A 22,491-nucleotide genomic window follows, 5' to 3' on the forward strand; every position below is an offset into this window, starting at 1 on the left:
ATCAAATTAAAACCACGAAACAAGTGATAGACTTATAAATCTTTATTTTTGGCATAACTGGCGAAGAAACATCAGACCAAATGAATGATTATATGATAAATATAACTAAAACTGGAAATAAGACATAAAACATGTTAAAACCATTAAGTCTGATGTAGTCCGAGCCAGTATGCCTCCTTCTTTCTTGGTATTGGCTTACGAGCCTAATCCCCATTAGAGGCATACTGACAAGATCTTAACCAGAAGGCATTGCTCTTCAAGGTGAGAGGCGGGGATGGATGGTGGTGTAAAATTATTTTTCTAAATTAATGTGCGTGTGAACAAAGAGCGCTGTGGAAATCGAGAGGCTGCATACGTATTGCTGCTGATGCGGGTCCTACTTTGTTGATAAGGGAGCTGAATTTAGTCACGTGGTATTAGAAACCGGATATAGGTCAAGTACCGACGATGTTAACATCAAATCGAAAGTAGAATTAATTTAGATCTTGCATAAACCGCGTTTACTACGTAAACTTCAATTATTGCCCTTTGTTACTTTTCCATTGATTTTTTTTGTCCGGACCATAACTTGAAGACTAATGGTTGGAATTCAATATAACTACATACAATGGTCAAGCACATTGAGAGGAAGTGCAGTGCATAAAAACTATAACTCTATCTTGACTTATTACAGAGTTATTGCCCTTTGTTACTTTTCCTTGTCTGGGGCATAACTTGAAAACAACTGTTTGGAATTCAATACAACTTCATACAATTGTCAAACACAATAAGGGAAAGTGCAGTGCACAAGAACCATTACTCTATCCAAAGTAATTACAGAGTTATTGTCCTTTGTTACTTTTCCATTGATTTTTTTGTCCGGACCATAACTTGAAGACTAATGGTTGGAATTCAATATAACTTCATACAATGGTCAAGCACATTGAAAGGAAGTGCAGTGCATAAGAACCATAACTCTATCTTGACTAATTACAGAGTAATTGCCCTTTGTTAATTTTCCTTGTCTGGGGCATAGCTTGAAAACTACTGGTTGGAATTAAAAACAACTTCATACAATTGTCAAACACAATAAGGGAAAGTGCAGTGCACAAGAACCATAACTCTATCTAAAGTAATTACAGAGTTATTGCCCTTTGTTACTTTTCCATTGCCTTTTTTGTCCGGACCATAACTTGAAGACTAATGGTTGGAATTCAATATAACTTCATACAATGGTCAAGCACATTGAGAGAAAGTGCAGTGCACAAGAACCATAACTCTATCTTGACTAATTACAGAGTTATTGCCCTTTGTTACTTTTCCATTGATTTTTTTGTCCGGACCATAACTTGAAGACTAATGGTTGGAATTCAATATAACTACATACAATGGTCAAGCACATTGAAAGGAAGTGCAGTGCATAAGAACCATAACTTTATCTTGACTAATTACAGAGTTATTGCCCTTTGTTACTTTTCCTTGTCCAGAGCATAACTTGAAAACTACTGTTTGGAATTCAATACAACTTCATACAGTTGTCAAGGACATAAAAGGAAGTGCAGTGCACAAGAGCCATAACTCCATTTTGACAAAATACAGAGTTACTGCCCTTTGATACTTTTCCTTGTCAGGAGCATAACTTAAAACGTACTGGTTGGAATTCAAAACAACTTCATACAATGGTCAAGCACAATAAGAGGAAGTGCAGTGCACAAGAACTATAACTCTATCTTCAGTATTTATAGAGTTATTGCCCTTTGTTCCTTTTCTTTGTCTTTGTGGACTTATTACAGAGTAATTCAATTAAACTTTATCAATGGCCAACCACATTGAAAGGAAATGCAACATATAAGAACCACAACTATCTTTAATTGCCCACAACCATAACTCTATATTTCAATTCTTTTACAAGGTATTCTGTTACTAGTAACATCCTCATTTCCGAAGCAGTCTTGTGGGGGTATTAATCACATTTAGTGATAGTTCTAGTTTTACATAAAATTTTACAAAAATCCAAAAAACTTGAAAAAAAGAGTACAATTTTACAAAATTGTAAGAATAAGATATATTTTTTACATTAATTTATCAAAAATAATGTTTTATTATTGCTTTAAACAATAGTTTAACATTTATTATTTATAACTACCAAGAAAATAACATTAAAACAATAAAAAATATATTATGTTGTACATACCTGGAAATGACGAAGACAGTATTTTAATTAACAACAAATTTATTATGTCCAAAGTATGCATAAGAATGATACTTTGACTCCAAAATTTCCTTATTTCAAAACATGTCTTTGTTTCTGTGGAAAATACAATTGGTTCTTTCTGAAACTTGTTTGTGATAATTGGTCCAGAAATTAAAATTGTCACAAACTTAAAAAGTGGGAGGCGCCATTGGACTGAGAAATTTCTCAGCTTTGGTGTTTTTGTAGTAATTTTATGTTAATGCTAAACAAAGTAATAACCTATCGGCTTATTAAAAGCCAACAAGTTTTCACAATAACAAACATCCTTTATAGAACAAAAGTTCAAAATAAAACTAAAATATTTAAAATCTATTGTTTAAAGACAAAAATTTTAATATTAATTATGCTCCCCGAAAAATTTCGGGGGAGCATATAGTCGCCGCTCGTAACTCTGCCTTGCCTAATTTTTGAATTATTCCCCTTTGTTTATTTTTACACTTTGAACTTTATCCAGGACATTACTCTAAAAGTATAAGAGGTATCAACATGAAACATTGTAGGTAGATAGCTCTCATTGAGTAGGTGTGCAGTGCACAAGAACCGTAACTCTGCCTTGCCTAATTTTTGAATTATCCCCCTTTGTTTATTTTACACTTTGAACTTTGTCCGGGACATAACTCTAAAAGTATAAGAGGTATCAACATGAAACATTGTAGGTAGATAGATCTCATTGAGTAGGTGTGCAGTGCACAAGAACCGTAACTCTGCCTTGCCTAATTTTTGAATTATCCCCCTTTGTTTATTTTACACTTTGAACTTTGTCCGGGACATAACTCTAAAAGTATAAGAGGTATCAACATGAAACTTTGTAGGTAGATAGATCTCATTGAGTAGGTGTGCAATGTACAAGAACTGTAACTCTGCCTTGCCTAATTTTTGAATTATCCCCCTTTGTTATCCCCCGCCGATGGAATCGGGAGGGGGATATAGTTTTGGCGTTGTCCGTCCGTCCATCCGTCCGTCCGAATTTCGTTTCCGGAGTAGTTCTCTGCAACTACTGGCTGGAATTCAACGAAACTTTATGGGAATCATCAATATCAAGAGGAGATGCGCATATCGTCGGCTTGTTCCGGTCAGACATTTTAACTCAGAGTTATGGCCCTTGATTAGTTATGTACAGTCTATGCGAAAGACTTCTGAGTTTTACTGGACAGTAGGTCCTGTAAACTGAAAATTTTTACTGGACCAAACATGATTTTACTGGACCAAAAAAACCTGATTGGTATAGCATTTTGAGTCATTTGATATGTATCAGCAGTCAAAAAATTTGTGTACAAAAAGAAAATTGTATTATCAACGAAGTGAAGTTATCTTTTTTCACCACAATCAAAATGTCAACATAAATATTGTTATACATGTATTCAATGGATTTTGCTATTTAAACTTTAATTTCATACAGACTATATACTAGCAAGATGAGAGGGTAAATTTCAGCAAAAGTCTGGCATATGTAAACAGAATTATATATATCGGTAATTTAGTGAAGTTGACAGATTAATTGTTCCCTTCACAGTATAGTTTAATTTTTGTCAACATCTTGGACGAGCTTTCATAGCTAAACACCAGTTGAGCACACGTGTAATTATACCCCCACAAACGAAGTTTAGGGGGGGTATATAGGAGTCAGCTTGTCGGTCGGTCGGTTGGTTGGTCCGTCGGTCGGTCCGTCGGTCGGTCCACATCATGGTTTCCAGACGATAACTAGAGTTATGAATGAGGTATTGTTATCAAACTTGGTATATAGCAACCTTATGTGGAAAGTCCAGTTGGTATTGCATTTGGACCCTCTGGAGTCAAGGTCAAGGTCACCGTTACTAAAAATAGAAAAATGGTTTCCGGACAATAACTTGACTTAGGAATGAGATACTGTAATCAAACTTGGTGTATAGCAAGCTTATATGAAGACCTGGGTTGGTATTGCATTTGGACCCCTTGGGGTCAAGGTCAAGGTCACCGTTACTAAAAATAGAAAAATGGTTTCCGGACAATAACTTGAGTTAGGAATGAGATATTGTTATCAAACTTGGCGTATAGCAAGCTTATATGAAGACCTGGGTTGGTATTGCATTTGGGCCCCCTGGGGTCAAGGTCAAGGTCACCGTTAGGAAAAATAGAAAAATGGTTTTCGGACAATAAGTAGAGTTAGGAATGAGATATTGTAATCTAATTTGGTGTAAAGGAAGCTTATATGAAGACCTGGGTTGGTATTGCATTTGGACCCCTTGGGGTCAAGGTCACCGTTACAGTGTTACTAAAAATAGAAAAATGGTTTCCGGACAATAACTAGAGTTAGGAATGAGATATTGTAATCAAACTTGGTGTATAGCAAGCTTATTTCAAGACCCCAGTTGCGATTACAATTAATTGAAATATATCTTTGTACACAGTTGATAGTTTGTGTTCAAATTTTTCTTCAGACTATTTTTTTTTTCATTAAGTCAAAGTTGCAGGTGGGGGTATTAATCACCTTCAGTGATAGGTCTAGTTTAGCATTTCTCTCAGTCTGTGGATTAAAGACGTAAATTGTTCCATTTAATAAACTGACACTTTCATCTGTGTAAACAAACTAATAGCGGGTGACCTTTCACATCTGGGCCGCTTATGTAATTTATACGGCCGCTTATTGACTTTAATTGTACTAGTTGTCGGATATTTTTATCTTACGTTGTTACATTAAAGTTTGCATTATGAGAATGCATAACAGTTGACAACTACAAGCATTGCTTATATTGTGTAATGACAACATTTTGATATGCTTTGAATGTAGGTAAATGATCGGTCTTTGCAAAATGTTGAATGTAAGGTTTTTATAAATCCTTAATTTTTACCGGACTGTTGGGCCGTCAATACATATATTTTTATCGGACCTTCTGCTTTTTTACCGGTCAGGTCCGACGGTCTTTCGGAAAGACTGTATGTAGTATGCATATAGAGTAAAAATCGTTTCCGCACTACTTCTCTGCAACTACTGGCTGGAATTCAACGAAACTTTATCGGAACCTTCAATACCAAGAGGAGATGCGCATATCGTCGGCTTGTTCCGGTCAGATACTTTAACTCAGAGTTATGGCCCTTGATTAGTTATGCAATATGCGTATGGAGTAAAAATCGTTTCCGCACTACTTCTCTGCAACTACTGGCTGGAATTCAACGAAACTTTATGGGAACCTTCAATACCAAGAGAAGATGCACATATCGTCTGCTTGTTCCGGTCAGACACTTTAACTCAGAGTTATGGCCCTTGATTAGTTATGCAGTATCCATATAGAAAAATATTTGTTTCCTCGCTACTAAAATCTCTGCTACTACTGGCTGGAATTCAATGAAACTTGGGATACTAAGAGGAGATATGCATATAGTCGCCTTGTTCCAGTCAGATACTAATAACTCAGATTTATGGCCCTTGATTAGTTATGTAGTATGCATACATCTCATTGGCATTTCCAGATTTTACTATTTAACACAAAGTTATGGCTCTGTTATTGCCCTGAATATTTATCAAGTTCAAAGAATATTACTGTTTATGCCATGATTAATATATAAATAAAGCCTTATGTCTTCAGTTGTTGTATTAATTATAACCAGTACCCGGCGTGGGGATATAAATTCAACGAATTTGCTTGTTTATTTTAAATCTTTGAACTTTGTCCGGGACATTACTCTAAATGTATAAGAGGTATCAACATGAAACTTTGTAGGTAGATAGATCTCATTGAGTAGGTGTGCAGTGCACAAGAACCGTTACTCTGCCTTGCCTAATTCTTGAATTATCCCCCTTTGTTTATTTTACACTTGGAACTTTGTCTGGGATATAACTCGTAACCTATAAGTGGTGTCAACATGAAACTTTGTAGGTAGATAGATCTCATTGAGTAGTTGTGCATTGCACAAGAACCGTAACTCTGCCTTGCCTAATTTTTGAATTATTCCCCTTTGTTTATTTTTACACTTTGAACTTTGTTCAGGACATAACTCTTAAACTGTAAGAGATATCAACATGAAACTTTGTAGGTAGATAGATCTCATTGAGTAGGTGTGCAGTGCACAAGAACCGTAACTCTGCCTTGCCTATTTTTTAAATTATTCCTCTTTGTTTATTTTCACACTTTGAACTTTGTCCAGGACATAACTTTAAAACTATAAGAGGTATGAACATGAAACTTTGTAGGTAGATAGATCTCATTAAGTAGGTTTGCAGTGCACAAGAACTGTAACACTGTCTTGCCTACTTTTGGAGTTATTGCCCTTTGTTATCCCCCGCCGAAAAGGCGGCGGGGGATATAGAAATAGTCTCCGTCCGTCTGTCCGTCCTTCCGTCCGTTTGTCCTTCCGTTCGACATTTTTGTCCAGAGCATATCTCTAAAAGTATTTGAGTTATCAACTTGAAACTTCATAGGTGGATAGACCTCATTGAGGAGGAGTGCAGTGCACAAGAATGATAACTCTACCCTTTATAATTTTTGAGTTATTGCCCTTTGTTATTTTTCAAAATTGATTTTTGTCCAGAGCATAACTCCAAAAGCCTATGAGATATCAACATGAAACTTCATAGGTGCATATATCTCACTCAGGAGGTGTGCAGTGCACTAGAATGATAACTCTACCTTTCATAATTTTTGAGTTATTGCCCTTTGTTATTTTTCATACTTAATTTTTCACCTGAGTGGAGCAAAACTCAAAAAGTTTTTGAGATATCAACATGAAATGTCATAGTTGGATAGATCTTATTGAGGAGGAATGTTGTGCGCAAGAATGATAACTCTTCCCTATACAATTTTTGAGTTATTGCCCTTTGTTCTTTTTCATGCTATTTTGTCCAGAGCTTACTCGAAAAGTATTTGAGGTATCAACTTGAAACTTCATAGGTGGATGGATCTCATTTAGGAGGAGTTCATTGCACAAGAATGATAACTCTACCCTGCATTATTTTTGAGTTATTGCCCTTTGTTAATTTTCAAGATTAATTTTTGTCCAGAGCATAACTCTAAAAGCCTTTGAGATATCAAAATGAAACTTCATAGGTGCATAGATCTCACTCAGGTGTGCAGTGCACACGAATGATAACTCTACCTTTTATAATTTTTGAGTTATTGCCCTTTGTTATTTTTCATACATAATTTTTCACCTAAGTGGAGCATAACTCAAAAGTGTTTGAGATGTCAACATGAAATATCATAGGTGGATAGATTTTATTGAGGAGGAATGCTGTGCAAAAGAATGATAACTCTTCCCTGTACAATATTTTAGTTATTGCCCTTTGTTCTTTTTCATACTGTTTTGTCCGGAGCTTATCTCAAAAAGTATTTGAGATATCAACTTGAAACTTCATAGGTGGATGGATCTCATTGAGGAAGTGTGCAGTGCACAAGAACGATAACTCTACCCTGCATAATTGTTTACTTATTGCCCTTTTTATTTTTCAAAATTAATTTTTGTCCAGTGCATAACTCAAAAGGCCTTTGAGATATCATTATGAAACGTCATAGGTGCATAGATCTAACTCAGGAGGTGTGCAGTGCACAAGAATGATAACTCTACCTTTTATAATTTTTGAGTTATTGCCCTTTGTTTTTTTTTCATACTTAATTTTTCAATTCAATTTTGTTCTCAAAAAGTATTTGAGGTATCAACTTGAAACTTCATAGGTGGATAGATTTTACTGAGGAGGGATGCAGCACACAAGAATGATAACCTACCCTGCATTATTTTTATGCCACCGCAGCATCTGCGATGCGGTGGCATATAGCGATTCACCTGTGTGTTTGTGTGTGTGTGTGTTATATAGATTATATAGTGAACTTAAAAAATCTTCTTGTGAAAAACCACTAGTCCAATTTCAACCAAACTTGGCAGGATTGTTCCTTGGTTGAAGGGCTTCCAAAGTTGTTCAAAGAATTTCATTCCATGCAGAAATCTGGTTGCCATGGCAACCAAAAGGAATTATAAGAATAAATTAAAAAAATCTTCTTGTAAAGACCCAAAAGGCCTAGAGCTTAGATATTTTGCATAATGCATTGTCTGGTAGACCTCTAACAAGATTGTTCAAATTATAGCCCTAGGGTCAAAATTGGTCCCGCCCCGGGGGTCATTGATTTTCACTATGTACATATAGTAAAAACTTAAAATACCTTCTTGTAAAAACCCAAAAGGCCTAGAGCTTAGATATTTTGCATAAGGCATTGTCTGGTAGACCTCTACTCAGATTGTTCAAATTATAGCCCTGGGGTCAAAATCGGCCGGCCCCAGGGGTCATTGGTTTTCCATATATGTATATAGTAAAAACTTAAAAAAAAATCTTCTTGCAATTGACAAATGCTAGAGGTTAGATATTTTGCATGAAACATTGTGTTGTAAAACTCTAGCAAGATTGCTCAAATGATAGCCCTGGGGTTAAAATTGCCCCCGCCCTGGGGGTCATTGATTTCAATATATAGATATAGTAAAAAATCAAAAAATCTTATTGTCTGAAGGTACAAGGCTTAGAGCTTTAATATTTGTTAAATAATATGAAACATTGTGTAGTGAACCTCTAGCAAGATTTTTCAAATTATAGCCCTGGGGTCAAAATTGGTTCCGCTCCGGGGGTTGTTGATTTTCATTATGTACATATAGTGGGAAAAAAAAATTTTGTGTGAAGGTTCAAGGCATAGAGCTTTGATGTTTGATAATAATATCATCTATAGTTGTTCAAATGTCAAAAATTGGCCCTGCCCGGGGGCAGTGATTCTCATTATGTACATGTAGTAAAAACAGAAAATAAAACAAATTTTTTCTGAATGGGAGAAAGCTATAGCTTAGATATTTGACTTGAAATGTTGTTTGGTGGACCTGTATCAAGATTGTTATTAAACCCTTGGGTCAAAATTATGCTTTGCCCAAGGGGACAGTGACCTACTTTCTTGTCCTTTGATGTACAGCAATGACATTTTGACGATGTGCACAGTTTTAGTTGTAAAATTGAACTTTGACCTAGATTTTGATGATGTGACCTACTTTCTTGTCCTTTGATGTACAGCTATGAAATTTGAACCATGTGGTGGCATAGCATTTTTCTCAAATGCAATCTTGTTCAGTTATTGCCCTTTGTTATTTTCTGCCATCAGTATTCACATAGGTTTCAAATCTGTAATCACTATAGCTATCAGTTTTCATTACCAAAAGATTTCTTAAAATGGAATTATTCTGCTCTACTACATATACATTCTTCCAATGAGCAAACACATTCGGCGGGGGATGGCCATGTTGACATGGCTCTTGTTCATTTTGACACTTTGAACTTTGTCCGGGACATTACTCTAAAATTATAAGAGATATCAACATGAAACTTTGTAGATAGATAGGTCTTATTGGGTAGAAGTGCAGTGCTTAAGAATCATTACTCTGCCTTGCCTTATTTTGAAGTTATTGCCCTTTGTTCATTTTTAGCTCGACTTTTTTTTGAAAAAAAAAGTAGAGGTATTGTTATAGTCGGGTCGGCGTTGCCGTTGCCGTCCGCAAACTTGTACCTGGATCATAACTTTTTTATTTCTTGGTGTATTGTCTTCATACTTGGCCACAACAACCCTTGGGACAAGACCTTTCAGTAGACCACAATAACCTTGACCTTCATCCATAAATGACCTTGACCTTCAAGGTTAAAAGTCCAATTTTTGCTTGTTCATGCTGTTATTGGCTGTAACTTTGTTATTTTTGAATGGATTGTCTTCAAACTTGAACATAATAATCTTCAAGGATATCCCTTAAAAATAACCCGCCAGACTTTGACGTTCACTCATAAATGACCTTGACTTTGAAGGTCAAATTATTGAAATTTTCATTATACCCCCACAAACGAAGTTTAGGGGGGGTATATAGGAGTCAGCTTGTTGGTCGGTCGGTTGGTCGGTCGGTCCGTCCGTCCGTTGGTCGGTCCACATCATGGTTTCCGGACGATAACTAGAGTTTGGAATGAGGTATTGTAATCAAACTTGGTATATAGCAACCTTATGTGAAAACTCCGGTTGGTATTGCATTTGGACCCCCTGGGGTCAAGGTCAAGGTCACCGTTACTAAAAATAGAAGAATGGTTTCTGGACAATTAAACTACATTTAGGAATGAGATACTGTTATCAAACTTGGTGTATAGCAAGCTTATATGAAGACCTGGGTTGGTATTGCATTTGGACCCCCTGGGGTCAAGGTCAAGGTCACCGTTACTAAAAATAGAAAAATGGTTTCCGGACAATAACTAGAGTTAGGAATGAGATATTGTTATCAAACTTGGCGTATAGAAAGCTTATATGAAGACCTGGGTTGGTATTGCATTTGGACCCCCTGGGGTCAAGGTCAAAGTCACCATTACTAAAAATAGAAAAATGATTTCCGTACAATAACTAGAGTTAGGAATGAGATATTGTTATCAAACTTGTGTATACCCCCACAAACGAAGTTTAGGGGGGGTATATAGGAGTCAGCTTGTCCGTCGGTCGGTCCACATCATGGTTTCCGGACGATAACTAGAGTTTGGAATGAGGTATTGTAATCAAACTTGGTATATAGCAACCTTATGTGAAAACTCCGGTTGGTATTGCATTTGGACCCCCTGGGGTCAAGGTCAAGGTCACCGTTACTAAAAATAGAAGAATGGTTTCTGGACAATTAAACTACAGTTAGGAATGAGATATTGTTATCAAACTTGGTGTATAGCAAGCTTATATGAAGACCTGGGTTGGTATTGCATTTGGACCCCCTGGGGTCAAGGTCACCGTTACTAAAAATAGAAAAATGGTTTCCGGACAATAACTAGAGTTAGGAATGAGATATTGTTATCAAACTTGGCGTATAGAAAGCTTATATGAAGACCTGGGTTGGTATTGCATTTGGACCCCCTGGGGTCAAGGTCAAAGTCACCATTACTAAAAATAGAAAAATGATTTCCGGACAATAACTAGAGTTAGGAATGAGATATTGTTATCAAACTTGTGTATACCCCCACAAACAAAGTTTAGGGGGGTATATAGGAGTCAGCTTGTCGGTCGGTCGGTCCGTCGGTCGGTCCACATCATGGTTTCCGGACGATAACTAGAGTTTGGAATGAGGTATTGTAATCAAACTTGGTATATAGCAACCTTATGTGAAAACTCCGGTTGGTATTGCATTTGGACCCCCTGGGGTCAAGGTCAAGGTCACCGTTACTAAAAATAGAAAAATGGTTTCCGGACAATAACTACAGTTAGGAATGAGATATTGTTATCAAACTTGGTGTATAGCAAGCTTATATGAAGACCTGGGTTGGTATTGCATTTGGACCCCCTGGGGTCAAGGTCAAGGTTACAAAAAAATAATGGTTTCTAGACAATAACTAGAGTTAGGAATGAGATATTGTTATCAAACTTGGCGTATAGAAAGCTTATATGAAGACCTGGGTTGGTATTGCATTTGGACCCCCTGGGGTCAAGGTCAAAGTCACCATTACTAAAAATAGAAAAATGATTTCCGGACAATAACTTGAGTTAGGATTGAGATATTGTTATCAAACTTGGTGTATAGCAAGCTTACATTAAGACCTGGCTTGGTATTGCATTTGGACCCCCTGGGGTCAAGGTCACCTTAACTAAAAATAGAAAAATGGTTTCCGGACAATAACTAGAGTTAGGAATGAGATATTGTTATCAAACTTGGTGTATAGCAAGCTTATATGAAGACCTGGGTTGGTATTGCATTTGGACCCCCTGGGGTCAAGGTCAAGGTCACCGTTATTTAATGGTTTCCGGACAATAACTAAAGTTAGGAATGAGATATTGTTATCAAACTTGGTGTATAGCAAGCTTATATAATGACCTGGGTTGGTATTGCATTTGGACCCCCTGGGGTCAAGGTCAGGGTCACTGTTACTAAAAATAGAAAAATCTCTGGACAATAACTAGTTAGGAATGAGATATTGTTATCAAACTTGGGGTATAGCAAGCTGATATGAAGACCTGGGTTGTTATTGCATTTGGGCCCACTGGGGTCAAGGTCATTGTTAATAAAAATAGAAAAATGGTTTTCTGACAATAACTTGAGTTAGGAATGAGATATTGTAATCAAACTTGGTGTATAGCAAGCTTATATGAAGACCTTGGTTGGTATTGCATTTGGACCCCCCTAGAGTCAAGGTCACTGTTACAGTGTTACTAAAAATAGAAAAATGGTTATTCCATTAAAACCGTTATTTAATGGTTTCCGGACAATAACTAAAGTTAGGAATGAGATATTGTATTCAAACTTTGTGAAAAGCAAGCTTATTTAGAGACCCCAGTTGGGATTACAATTAATTAAAATATTTCTTTGTACACAGTTGATAGTTTGTGTTCAAATTTTACTTCAGACTACTTATTTTTCAAAAAGTCAAAGTTGCTGGTGGGGGTATTAATCACCTTCAGTGATAGGTCTAGTTTTTTTGGCTATTATTGGCTGTAACTTTGTTATTTTTGAATGGATTGTCTTCAAACTTGAACATAATTATCTTCAGGGATATCCCTAAAAAATAACTAGACAGACCTTGACCTTCACTCATAAATGACCTTGACTTTGAAGGTCAAATTATTGAAATTTTCAGTTTTTTGGCTATTATTGGCTGTAACTTTGTTATTTTTGAATGGATTGTCTTGAAACTTGAACATAATAATCTTCAAAGATAACTGTTAAAAATATACCGACAGACCTTGACCTTCACTCATTAATGACATTGTCTTTGAAGGTCAAATTATTGAAATTTTCATTGTTTTGGCGGTAACTGACTGTAACTTTGCTATTATTGAAGGGATCAACTTCATATTATAACAGAACATTCTTAAGGACCAGACCTTGTTGTTTATCAAACCCAAATTTGCTTGGGCTCTTTAATGACCTTGACCTTGCAGGTTAAATTACTGAATTTTCTCAGATTTGTGCATTAAATGACCATAATTATATATTTATTGGTGTGTGTGTGTGTGTATATATATATATATATTTACAACAACAACAACAACAAGAATTGCGTAATGTTTCTATTTATAGAATTGCGTTATTGTTTCTATTGATAGAATTGCGTCATTGTTTCTATTTATAGATAGAATAGCGTCATTGTTTCTATTTATAGAATTGGGTCATTGTTTCTATTTATAGAATTGCGTCATTGTTGCTATTTTTAGAAATTGCGTCAGTGTTGCTATTTTTAGAAATTGCGTCATTGTTTCTATTTTTAGAAATTGCCTCATTGTTGCTATTTATAGAAATTGAGTCATTGTTTCTATTTTTAGAAATTGCGTCATTGTTGCCATTTTTTAGAAATTGCGTCATTGTTGTCATTTTTTAGAAATTGCATCATTGTTGCTATTTTTAGAAATTGCGTCATTGTTGCTATTTTTAGAAATTGCGTCATTGTTGCTATTTTTAGAAATTACGTCATTGTTGCTATTTTTAGAAATTGCGTCATTGTTGCTATTTTTAGAAATTGCGTCATTGTTGCCATTTTTTAGAAATTGCGTCATTGTTGCCATTTTTTAGAAATTGCATTATTGTTGCTATTTTAAGAAATTGCGTCATTGTTGCTATTTTTAGAAATTGCATCATTGTTGCTATTCATATATATATATACAAAATATATAAACAAAACTAATGTGGCAAGACAGACCAACTAAATTTATAAAAAGGAAACGTTAAGATATGTTTAAACCTTTCTATGTTTGCGTTTAGTAAAAAGTCGAGCATTGCCCCCGCCCGGCGGTGGCTCTTGTTACTGTTTGACTTTTGTCCGGGACATAACTTTAAAACTATTAGAGATATCAACATGAAACTTTGTAGGTAGCTAGATATCATTGAATAGAACTGCAATGCTTAAAGAACCTAAACAAAGCCTGGTCTAATTTTGGAGTTATTGCCCTTTGTTCATTTTTAAAACTTTGAATTTTACCCGGGACATAACTCTGAAACTATAAGAGATATCATCAGGAAACTTTATAGATAGATAGATCTCATTGAATAGAAGTGCAGTGCAAAAAAACATAACTCCGCCTTGCCTAATTTTGGAGTTTTTGCCCTTTGTTTATTATTTTATACTTTCCTGTGTCCAGAACCTTCTCGGGGAGCATCACCCGGACTGGTTCTTGTTTTAAGTTAAAAAGTTAGCAAAATATATTTTTAAAACATTTTACCTATTTAATTATATGAATATTTATTATAATGTATTACATAATCTTATATAAGAAAAAAGGCACATCATAATATATCTATCAATTTGTTGTTTGCTCAGATAATTGCAGCCCTCTCTGTAGCCTTACACATTCATTCTCCATTCTTGGAGAAAGGATTATTTATTTACACCTGCTAAATGTGCAGCAGGACAAATTTGGTGTCATGACCATTTTAAACTCTGAGTCAATGCAAACTATACTTTGTACCCATTAAACATTCAAGGATGAGTTTCAAAATTTGTGTTGGAGTGGTATCATGATATAGATTTTGATGTATGGTCTAATTGCAAAGTTAAAATGCTTTTCCATTTATTTTAATAGGATAGTTTTCAGTCAAAACTGCTCAATTAAATTGAATTCATTTTGAAGTAGTTTGAACTTGGTGTAAATCAAGAACTGATTATAGCATGGAATCTTTCAGAGTGGACAAAGTATAAAACAGAAACAGAAGTCTCTGATGGCCTTGCAGAAGGAGAGGATTGAGTAAGTAAAATAGTTACAATGTGAAAAACAAGTAAAGCATAACAAGGGACAGTAACATTACTACTAGCCCTTCATAGAAGCTGAAAAGAACAAGAGTTGAAACAGTGGATCAGGGACTTTAAATATTGTATTCATAGTTCAAAAATGAAGGATAATTTTCTTTCGGAATTGGAGAACTGATTTGGATTGATGAAGTTGTATGGAATTTCTGATAATCTTTATTTAGGATATGTAAATATTGGTTGAAAAAAGAAAACAAAAGGAACAAATACATCAAATATTTTTGGTAACTTATTTTTATTTTTATTTTGCCCCCACTGGGGGCCATTTAGATTTACCCTTGTCCATCCGTCCATACATCCGTCTGTCCGTCCTCATTTTGTGGCAATCATGTTACTTTTTGAACATTTCATTGCCATTTCGGCTCTTTGTACTTCAAAAGTTTGCACTTTTAGTAGTTGTGAGTTTAGTTCCATCATTTGTTTTTGTAATCCCAACCCAAGTTGATGTTGGTACTGATTGGATTTGTTCAAGGCATCCAGCATTTGTTTTTGATGCTGGATCATTGTGTTTTCTAACTGTTTGAATCTAGTGTCTATTGATTCTTCTAGTTTGAGTATTTTAGCACAGCAGCACTGATTATGATTTTCTTCATCCATTAGTGGTGTGGATGAGGAAAGTTTTCTCTTCAGGATGTTAGGTGGTTGGGGAAGTTGATCCTGATCAGCTGCACTCTGAGTATAGTTTAAAGAAGTGAATCCTGGCAATTGAACTGCTGAGTACAGTAGCTGATTGGTGAACTTCGGAAGCTCAAAGTCATTCTTTGATTGGTCATCTGGTGCTGGGGACACTGATACCACACTAATATCCTCTGTATACGGAGTATTTTGTGTAGGCATTCCACACAAATTAAGTTCCTTTTCCATTGAGTATACAGTATTCTCTACTTCACAATTTGTTCTAAAATTTTGATTTACCAAGTAATCAATGTCCTCTTTCGAAAAAGTTTCACTATTAAGTCCAAAAGTGTCGTTTTTGAAAGTTTTGAAGTAAGATTTTCTTCTTTGAGTAATATCGAAAGAGTTGACCGAAGTCCTTTTTTTATGAGATTTTTTTAAACAGTGTGCAATTAACCGTAATTCCGTATCGAACCTTAACTCACAGTTAACACATATATAACTTCCAAAATAATATGGTACGTATTTTAGGAAGTGTCATCTTAATTTTTGGAAATTTCTAAAATCTTTACTGCAGTTGTTACACTGAGGCATTATTTGAATATCTGACTAGTTTCACATTTTTATATTGTCTTATACCAAACAGTATATCCCTCACACATGTAACAATTATTCATGGTCCATCATTTTGTGATTCCAGTTTCTTAGAAAACAAAAGGGGCTGATTGTGCTCCTTTTACAACATACCTGAGGTTTTTACAATGTACCTGAGCATTTCAGGTATATAGTTTCACTGAATGCATCTTTTGTTTAATAGAATGTTTACACTGGCCATCAGTCCATATTCACTTATTCCCATATTTTTGTAAATGTTAATTTGCTTGATAAAATTGTGTCTGTTTCCTGTTTCTCTGACCACGTCTTAAAGATGCTGCATCAATTACTTTTTTATTTTGATTCTTATTAGATGTTGTCCTCTTAATTTGATTTCCTTTCCTTTTGAAGATAATAGTTTCTTTTTGTTTAACTGTTGGTAGTGAATTTTCTTCGTTATTTAAGTTAATTTTGATGGCACTGACCCACTGTGGAATAATACTGGCAGTATATCTTTTTAATTTGTCATGGTGAACTATTTTTGACTTTTTCTTGTTTTTGATTTTAAACAAAAGGTCTGAGAATTTCTTTATGACAACAAAAGGGCCCTGCCAAATGATAGGTTCTAGCTTCTTCGATCTACCAACTGTTCTAGATTTGTCAAGGCAGTAAACTAAATCTCCTACATTTAAGGTGTTTTTATGTACTCTTGAATCATAATTGCGTTTTTGTCTCTTCACTGCTGATTTTGTATGTTTCCTGGCCAGTGAATATACTTGTTCTAACTTAGCCTTAAGATTTTCAACAAAATTGCTCGAATAAGGATTCTCATTTGCTGGAAAACAACCATATTGTAACTGAATTGGCAGTACAACTTCTCGGCCAAACATCAACATGTTCGGTGAATATCCCGTAGAGGCATGCTCACATGACCTATACGCAAATGTCACTAATTGCAAGTCTTCATCCCAATTGGTTTGATTGTCATTTATGTATGTTGTTATCATGTTGTATAAACTTTGATTAAAACGTTCCACCATTCCATTCGCAGAAGGGTGAAAACTTGATGTACGTGTTTGGTTAATCTCAAGAAGACGACAAACTTCTTGAAAAAGCTTCGATTGATAATTTGATCCCTGATCACTGTGTAAATCCAAACAAATACCATACCGACTGAAAAATTCATAAACAAGTTTCCTCGCTACAGTTTCTGCAGTCTGGTCTTGAAGCGGATAGCACTCAACAAATTTCGAGAACTGGTCCATGGCTACAAGAATATAACGATTTTGTTTTTCTGTGCATGGTAAAGGTCCAATAATATCTGTGCAGACTCGATCCATTGGATTTGACACTAAATAGTGTGCGAGACTATGTCTTCCAGGATTAGAAGGCATTTTCCTGAATGAACATACTGTACAGTTCCTGATATACTCCCGAACATCAAATTTCATATGATACCAGTAAAATGAACACTTTATCTTTGATAATGTCCTGTCTATTCCTTGATGCGCTGATAGTTTAGAGTCATGACACGCTTTTAATACATCTCTTTTGAGCAATGATGGGAGAACCAGTTGTTCTCTAATCGTAAAATCTTTGTTTGTAAACTTCCGAAATAGAACATTGTCCTTCAGACACAAAATGTCCCAGTTCAGCCACAAATTCCTTACTGCAGGTGATTCAGCAGCAATATCATCTCTCGAAGGCTTTCTATTTTCCTCCATCCAGAGAATTATGCGACCCACATCTGGGTCATTTCGTTGCAACCTTGCGAGACTTTCCGGACTATGATTCACAAGAAGCGAGGGTTTAAACACTTGGCTACTGACGGTAGTGTCATGGTCGTTCGGAGAAAACGACTTACTAGCCAGCTTATTTCCCTCTTTCACGAACATTATTGGCCTCTCAACATCTGTTCCGGATGCTTCACAAAACTGCATTTGACTTAAACATCCTCCTACCCCAGTGTCACTCGCATCAACATCCAAGATAAATAAGCCTGTATTATTTGGATAGGCTAACACTTCATTACCGCAAAGAACTGATTTTAAGTCCTCAAATGATCTTTGTTGCTCTTCGCCCCAATGAAATACCTGACCGGCCCCCATCAATCTATTCATTGGTGCAGCTAGCATTGAAAATGACCTGATAAATCTTCTGTAGTAGGAGCAGAATTGAACAAAGCTCCTAACTTCTGTTAAATTTTTAGGCACAGGCCAATTTTTTATGCACTCTACTTTATTACCAGTTGGACTTACTCCATCACCACTCACAGTAAATCCTAGAAATTCAACTGATGTCCTAAAGAGGTTGCATTTCTCGGGTTTCAGTTTTAAGTTAGCTTGCTTTAACTTTCCAAAAATATCTTTCAACCTGCTAACATGTTCCTCGAAACTTTTGGCAAAACAAATTATATCATCAAGATAAATCAATAATGTTTTCCACTGGAGTCCGCGAAATACTACTTCCATCACACGCTGAAAGGTTGATGGTGAGTTACAAAGTCCCATGGGTAAAGTAACATATTCATAGAGTCCATTTTTGCTTGTACAAAATGCCGTTTTGGACCTGTCCTTTTCATCAACTTCAATTTGCCAAAATCCACTAGCAAGGTCACAGGTACTAAAATACACAGCTCCATGTAATGAGTCCAAACATTCATCAATTTTTGGTAACGGGTATGCATCTTTTACAGTAATATCATTTAGTCTTCTGTAATCAATACATGCCCTAGTACTTCCGTCACGTTTCTTAACAAAACAAAGTGGAAATGACCAAGGACTGTTACTTTCCTTGATAACTCCAGCTGCTAGTTGCTGTTGAATTACCTTTTCTTCTTGACCTTCAAATGCTTTCGGCACCCGTCTCGGCGGTATTTTGATTGGCTGTGCTTTTGCTGTATTGATTTGGTGCTTTATAACACTAAATCTCCCTAAGTCACTGGGACCGGTTGAAAATATTGATTTAAATTCCTCTAATAAAGAAGCAAGGGTAAGTTTTTGCGTTTGAGTAAGATTTACACAAGAACGATTGTATAAGTCTTGTAGCGGTTTACTCCATTTTGCTATATATGCATCTAAACTGTCCATTGTTAAACTTTTTACACATGTCTGATTTAATGATGATTGTTCCTCACAGATATCACTTTCCTCAACTTCTTCTATAAAACCTAAAGTCGAACCTTCATTAATTGTAACCTTTTCCTGTGAAGTATTTATCACTCTGATAGGTATAGACTGTCCCTTTTTCAGTTGCTTAGTGTCATAAATTGAATGTCCAAATGTAATATGCCTTTGCATCCGTGGAAGATCATGTAATACTTTCAGATGGTTAAAATATCCAGTTTTAAAATCAAAAGAACTGCTGTTTGCTTTACCAGGAATAATGCACTCAGAGTCTGGTGGTAAAGAAATTGTCTCTGTACATGTAACTCTAACAGCTCTTAAAGGAACATTTTCAATTAAAGTTTCACACCTTTTCCCACGCAACTTCAAACCACTTTTGTTTAATTATAGTCATAATAATGCAGAAAATCCAAGCCAATTAATCCATCTTCTCGAATGGCTGCGACCAGAACATTCCATTGAAAGTAATCTTTACCTATCTTAAAATCAACTGACATTATTCCGTCAACTTGCAAAAGTCCATTATCCGCAACTTCAAGTCTAAGAGAATTGTCAACTGGTTTTAACTCTGGTTTCTTTGAATTGGGAATTTTGTTATATAAAGCTGTTGAAAGTATTGTTGCACATGCACCTGTGTCCACCACAAAATGAGACTGTATGTCACATACATATGTTTTCAAAAGAATGGAAGTACCATGATTAATTCCACGACACTTAATGATTGTTACTTTATCACCACAAGGTTTATGGACTAATGCTGGGCCGATAGCACCAGTCCTTCCTAGTTTTCCGTTTTCTTGTTAACAGTCTTATCCATTTTTCCACTGCATTGCTTGGAAATATGTCCAACCTCACCACATCTATAACAAACAATATTACTGTTAGGTCTTACTGCTGGTCTCCTTTGAACTTGTTGCTTTTGTTGGTTTGACACATCTTTTATTTGGTTAGCTAAACTGTCAATTTTCTTTCCAAGTGAAGATTTAATATCTCTGCCAAAGATTTGAAGCCTACTTTCTGTAACATAGTCAGTTGAACTTGGCTTTTTCACGGGATGTATTTCTCGAACTCTTGCACCTCCCCTCATTTCATCCTTTAAGCTATTGTAAGTCTCAAGGATTGTTCTGGCTTCCTCAATAGTTTTTGGATCTTTCATGCCAATGTTAAGTGCAGCCTGTTGGTCTTGTAAGCCTTTGATAAAATGACGGACGTTAATCGTTTCCCTGGTAATGTCATCAGCTGTAGGATAGCCCTTTATCACCAACTTACGTATATCTGAAACATATTCAGCCAACTTTTCTTTTGGTTGAAGCTTACGGCTCTCTAATTCCGCCAAATATGAGGAACTGTTACGGTGTTCCTTATATCTGGTTTCAAGTGCCCGCATCAATTTTCCATATGATGCCGTTGTTTCTGGTGTTGTCTGATTGTAGGCGAACTCAGCTGCCTCTCCTCTCAAACTACTTTGAAGACGAAAAAGGCTTTCATCTTCATCCCAGTTACATGATTGTTGTAAAGCTATGAACGGCTTTACAAAGCTCTCCCATGAAGATTTTCCATCGAACTGAACTTGACGTGGCATCGGTATATCATGCCCTTTTCTCCTTTGTGCACTTATTCTATCAATTTGCTCCTGATAACGGTCAATCACCATATTCCGTTCCCTTATAGATTCCTGAAGAGTTCTCTCCCTTGTTTCCTCAGAAATTGTTAATTTCCGTTTTAAATCCAAAATCTGACGACGAAGGTCATCCTCAACACTTCTATCATCTTGAGGATTAGGCAACCCTTCCTGATTTTCTGAAACACGCTTAGGGGGCATCTTGATGCTTTATCGATTAAATAACCAATTACATATATCTGAACTTAAATCCTTGGCGATAAAAAAAAATGAACTATCTTTTACTGCACTTTAAGAAATAATGCATACATCTCACATTATGATAACACACTTCACTGTTTAGCATTTATATAAAAAAAAACACTTCTTTTAAAAACACCAATGAATGAATTATGATTTCATATCATTTGGAGTGACTTTGCGAACTAGCAGATCTAAATCAGTCTTCAACTGATTAATTTCTTTCTTCAAATCTGCAATTGTGTTGTCCCTCTGATTAAGCTGTATACGAACAATGCTCAAAAAATTCTGAAATTCAAGCTAAAAGTGTTGTACAGTATTGTGTAATTCCACCATGATTTGCAATAATGTTATTTCTGTATCATTAATTAATTCTGCCATTTTCTGAATTAGCCTAAGGAAGTATTTTTAAATTTCTTATTCCATTTCTTTTTTGTAATCACTTATAATTTCACCTTTTCTGTATCTATATAATTTTTTTTCATATCCATATATATTCCACTGAATTTGAAAATAACAGGAGCAACACACAAAAAAACCCCAGCACTTTTCTCTTTATAAACTCTTTCAATTATTGACACAACTTAATTAATCCCATTTTTCTGACCCAAACACAAATGGAAGATTTGGGTGCACTTTATATCCTCTAGACTGAATAGGTTTTAGAAGATAATTATCCACGAAGTTGTCAAAATCCTTCTCCGAAATACTTGGTTTTGGATTTGCCCGCACAAAGTAACTTTGTAGTTTCTTTGGAGGAGGACTCCTTTCGTAAATCTCTTTAAAAGATGTCACTTTATTAAATTCCATGTTTTCAGCCAACTTTTCTTTTGGTTGAAGCTTACGGCTCTCTAATTCTGCCAAATATGAAGAACTGTTACGGTGTTCCTTATATCTGGTTTCAAGTGCCCGCATCAATTTTCCATATGATGCCGTTGTTTCTGGTGTTGTCTGATTGTAGGCGAACTCAGCTGCCTCTCCTCTCAAACTACTTTGAAGACGAAAAAGGCTTTCATCTTCATCCCAGTTACATGATTGTTGTAAAGCTATGAACGGCTTTACAAAGCTCTCCCATGAAGATTTTCCATCGAACTGAACTTGACGTGGCATCGGTATATCATGCCCTTTTCTCCTTTGTGCACTTATTCTATCAATTTGCTCCTGATAACGGTCAATCATCATATTCCTTTCCCTTATAGATTCCTGAAGAGTTCTCTCCCTTGTTTCCTCAGAAATTGTTAATTTCCGTTTTAAATCCAAAATCTGACGACGAAGGTCATCCTCAACACTTTTATCATCTTGAGGATTAGGCAACCCTTCC

The 22,491-nt window shown here is 35.7% G+C and overlaps 1 protein-coding gene and 1 long non-coding RNA gene across 2 annotated transcripts in view; both read left to right on the forward strand.

Annotated features, from left to right (window-relative positions):
• The window catches only part of LOC132738508 (uncharacterized), a gene marked incomplete at its 5' end in the record, with an annotated part of 181,797 nt that overhangs the window by 102,948 nt on the left and 56,358 nt on the right, over positions 1 to 22,491 (forward strand). Inside the window, 1 exon segment of the mRNA XM_060726011.1 lies at positions 14,852 to 14,913. Within this exon segment, the coding sequence (XP_060581994.1) occupies positions 14,852 to 14,913 (62 nt within the window).
• Positions 8,922 to 11,546, forward strand: LOC132738513 (uncharacterized). Its single transcript, XR_009626886.1, has 3 exons — positions 8,922 to 10,831; positions 10,973 to 11,105; positions 11,391 to 11,546. It is a non-coding gene; the product is annotated as an uncharacterized LOC132738513 (long non-coding RNA).

The sequence above is a fragment of the Ruditapes philippinarum genome, unplaced genomic scaffold, assembly GCF_026571515.1.
Source record: "Ruditapes philippinarum isolate M1 unplaced genomic scaffold, ASM2657151v2 ctg1332_1_1_1_1, whole genome shotgun sequence".
Classification (NCBI taxonomy): domain Eukaryota; kingdom Metazoa; phylum Mollusca; class Bivalvia; order Venerida; family Veneridae; genus Ruditapes; species Ruditapes philippinarum.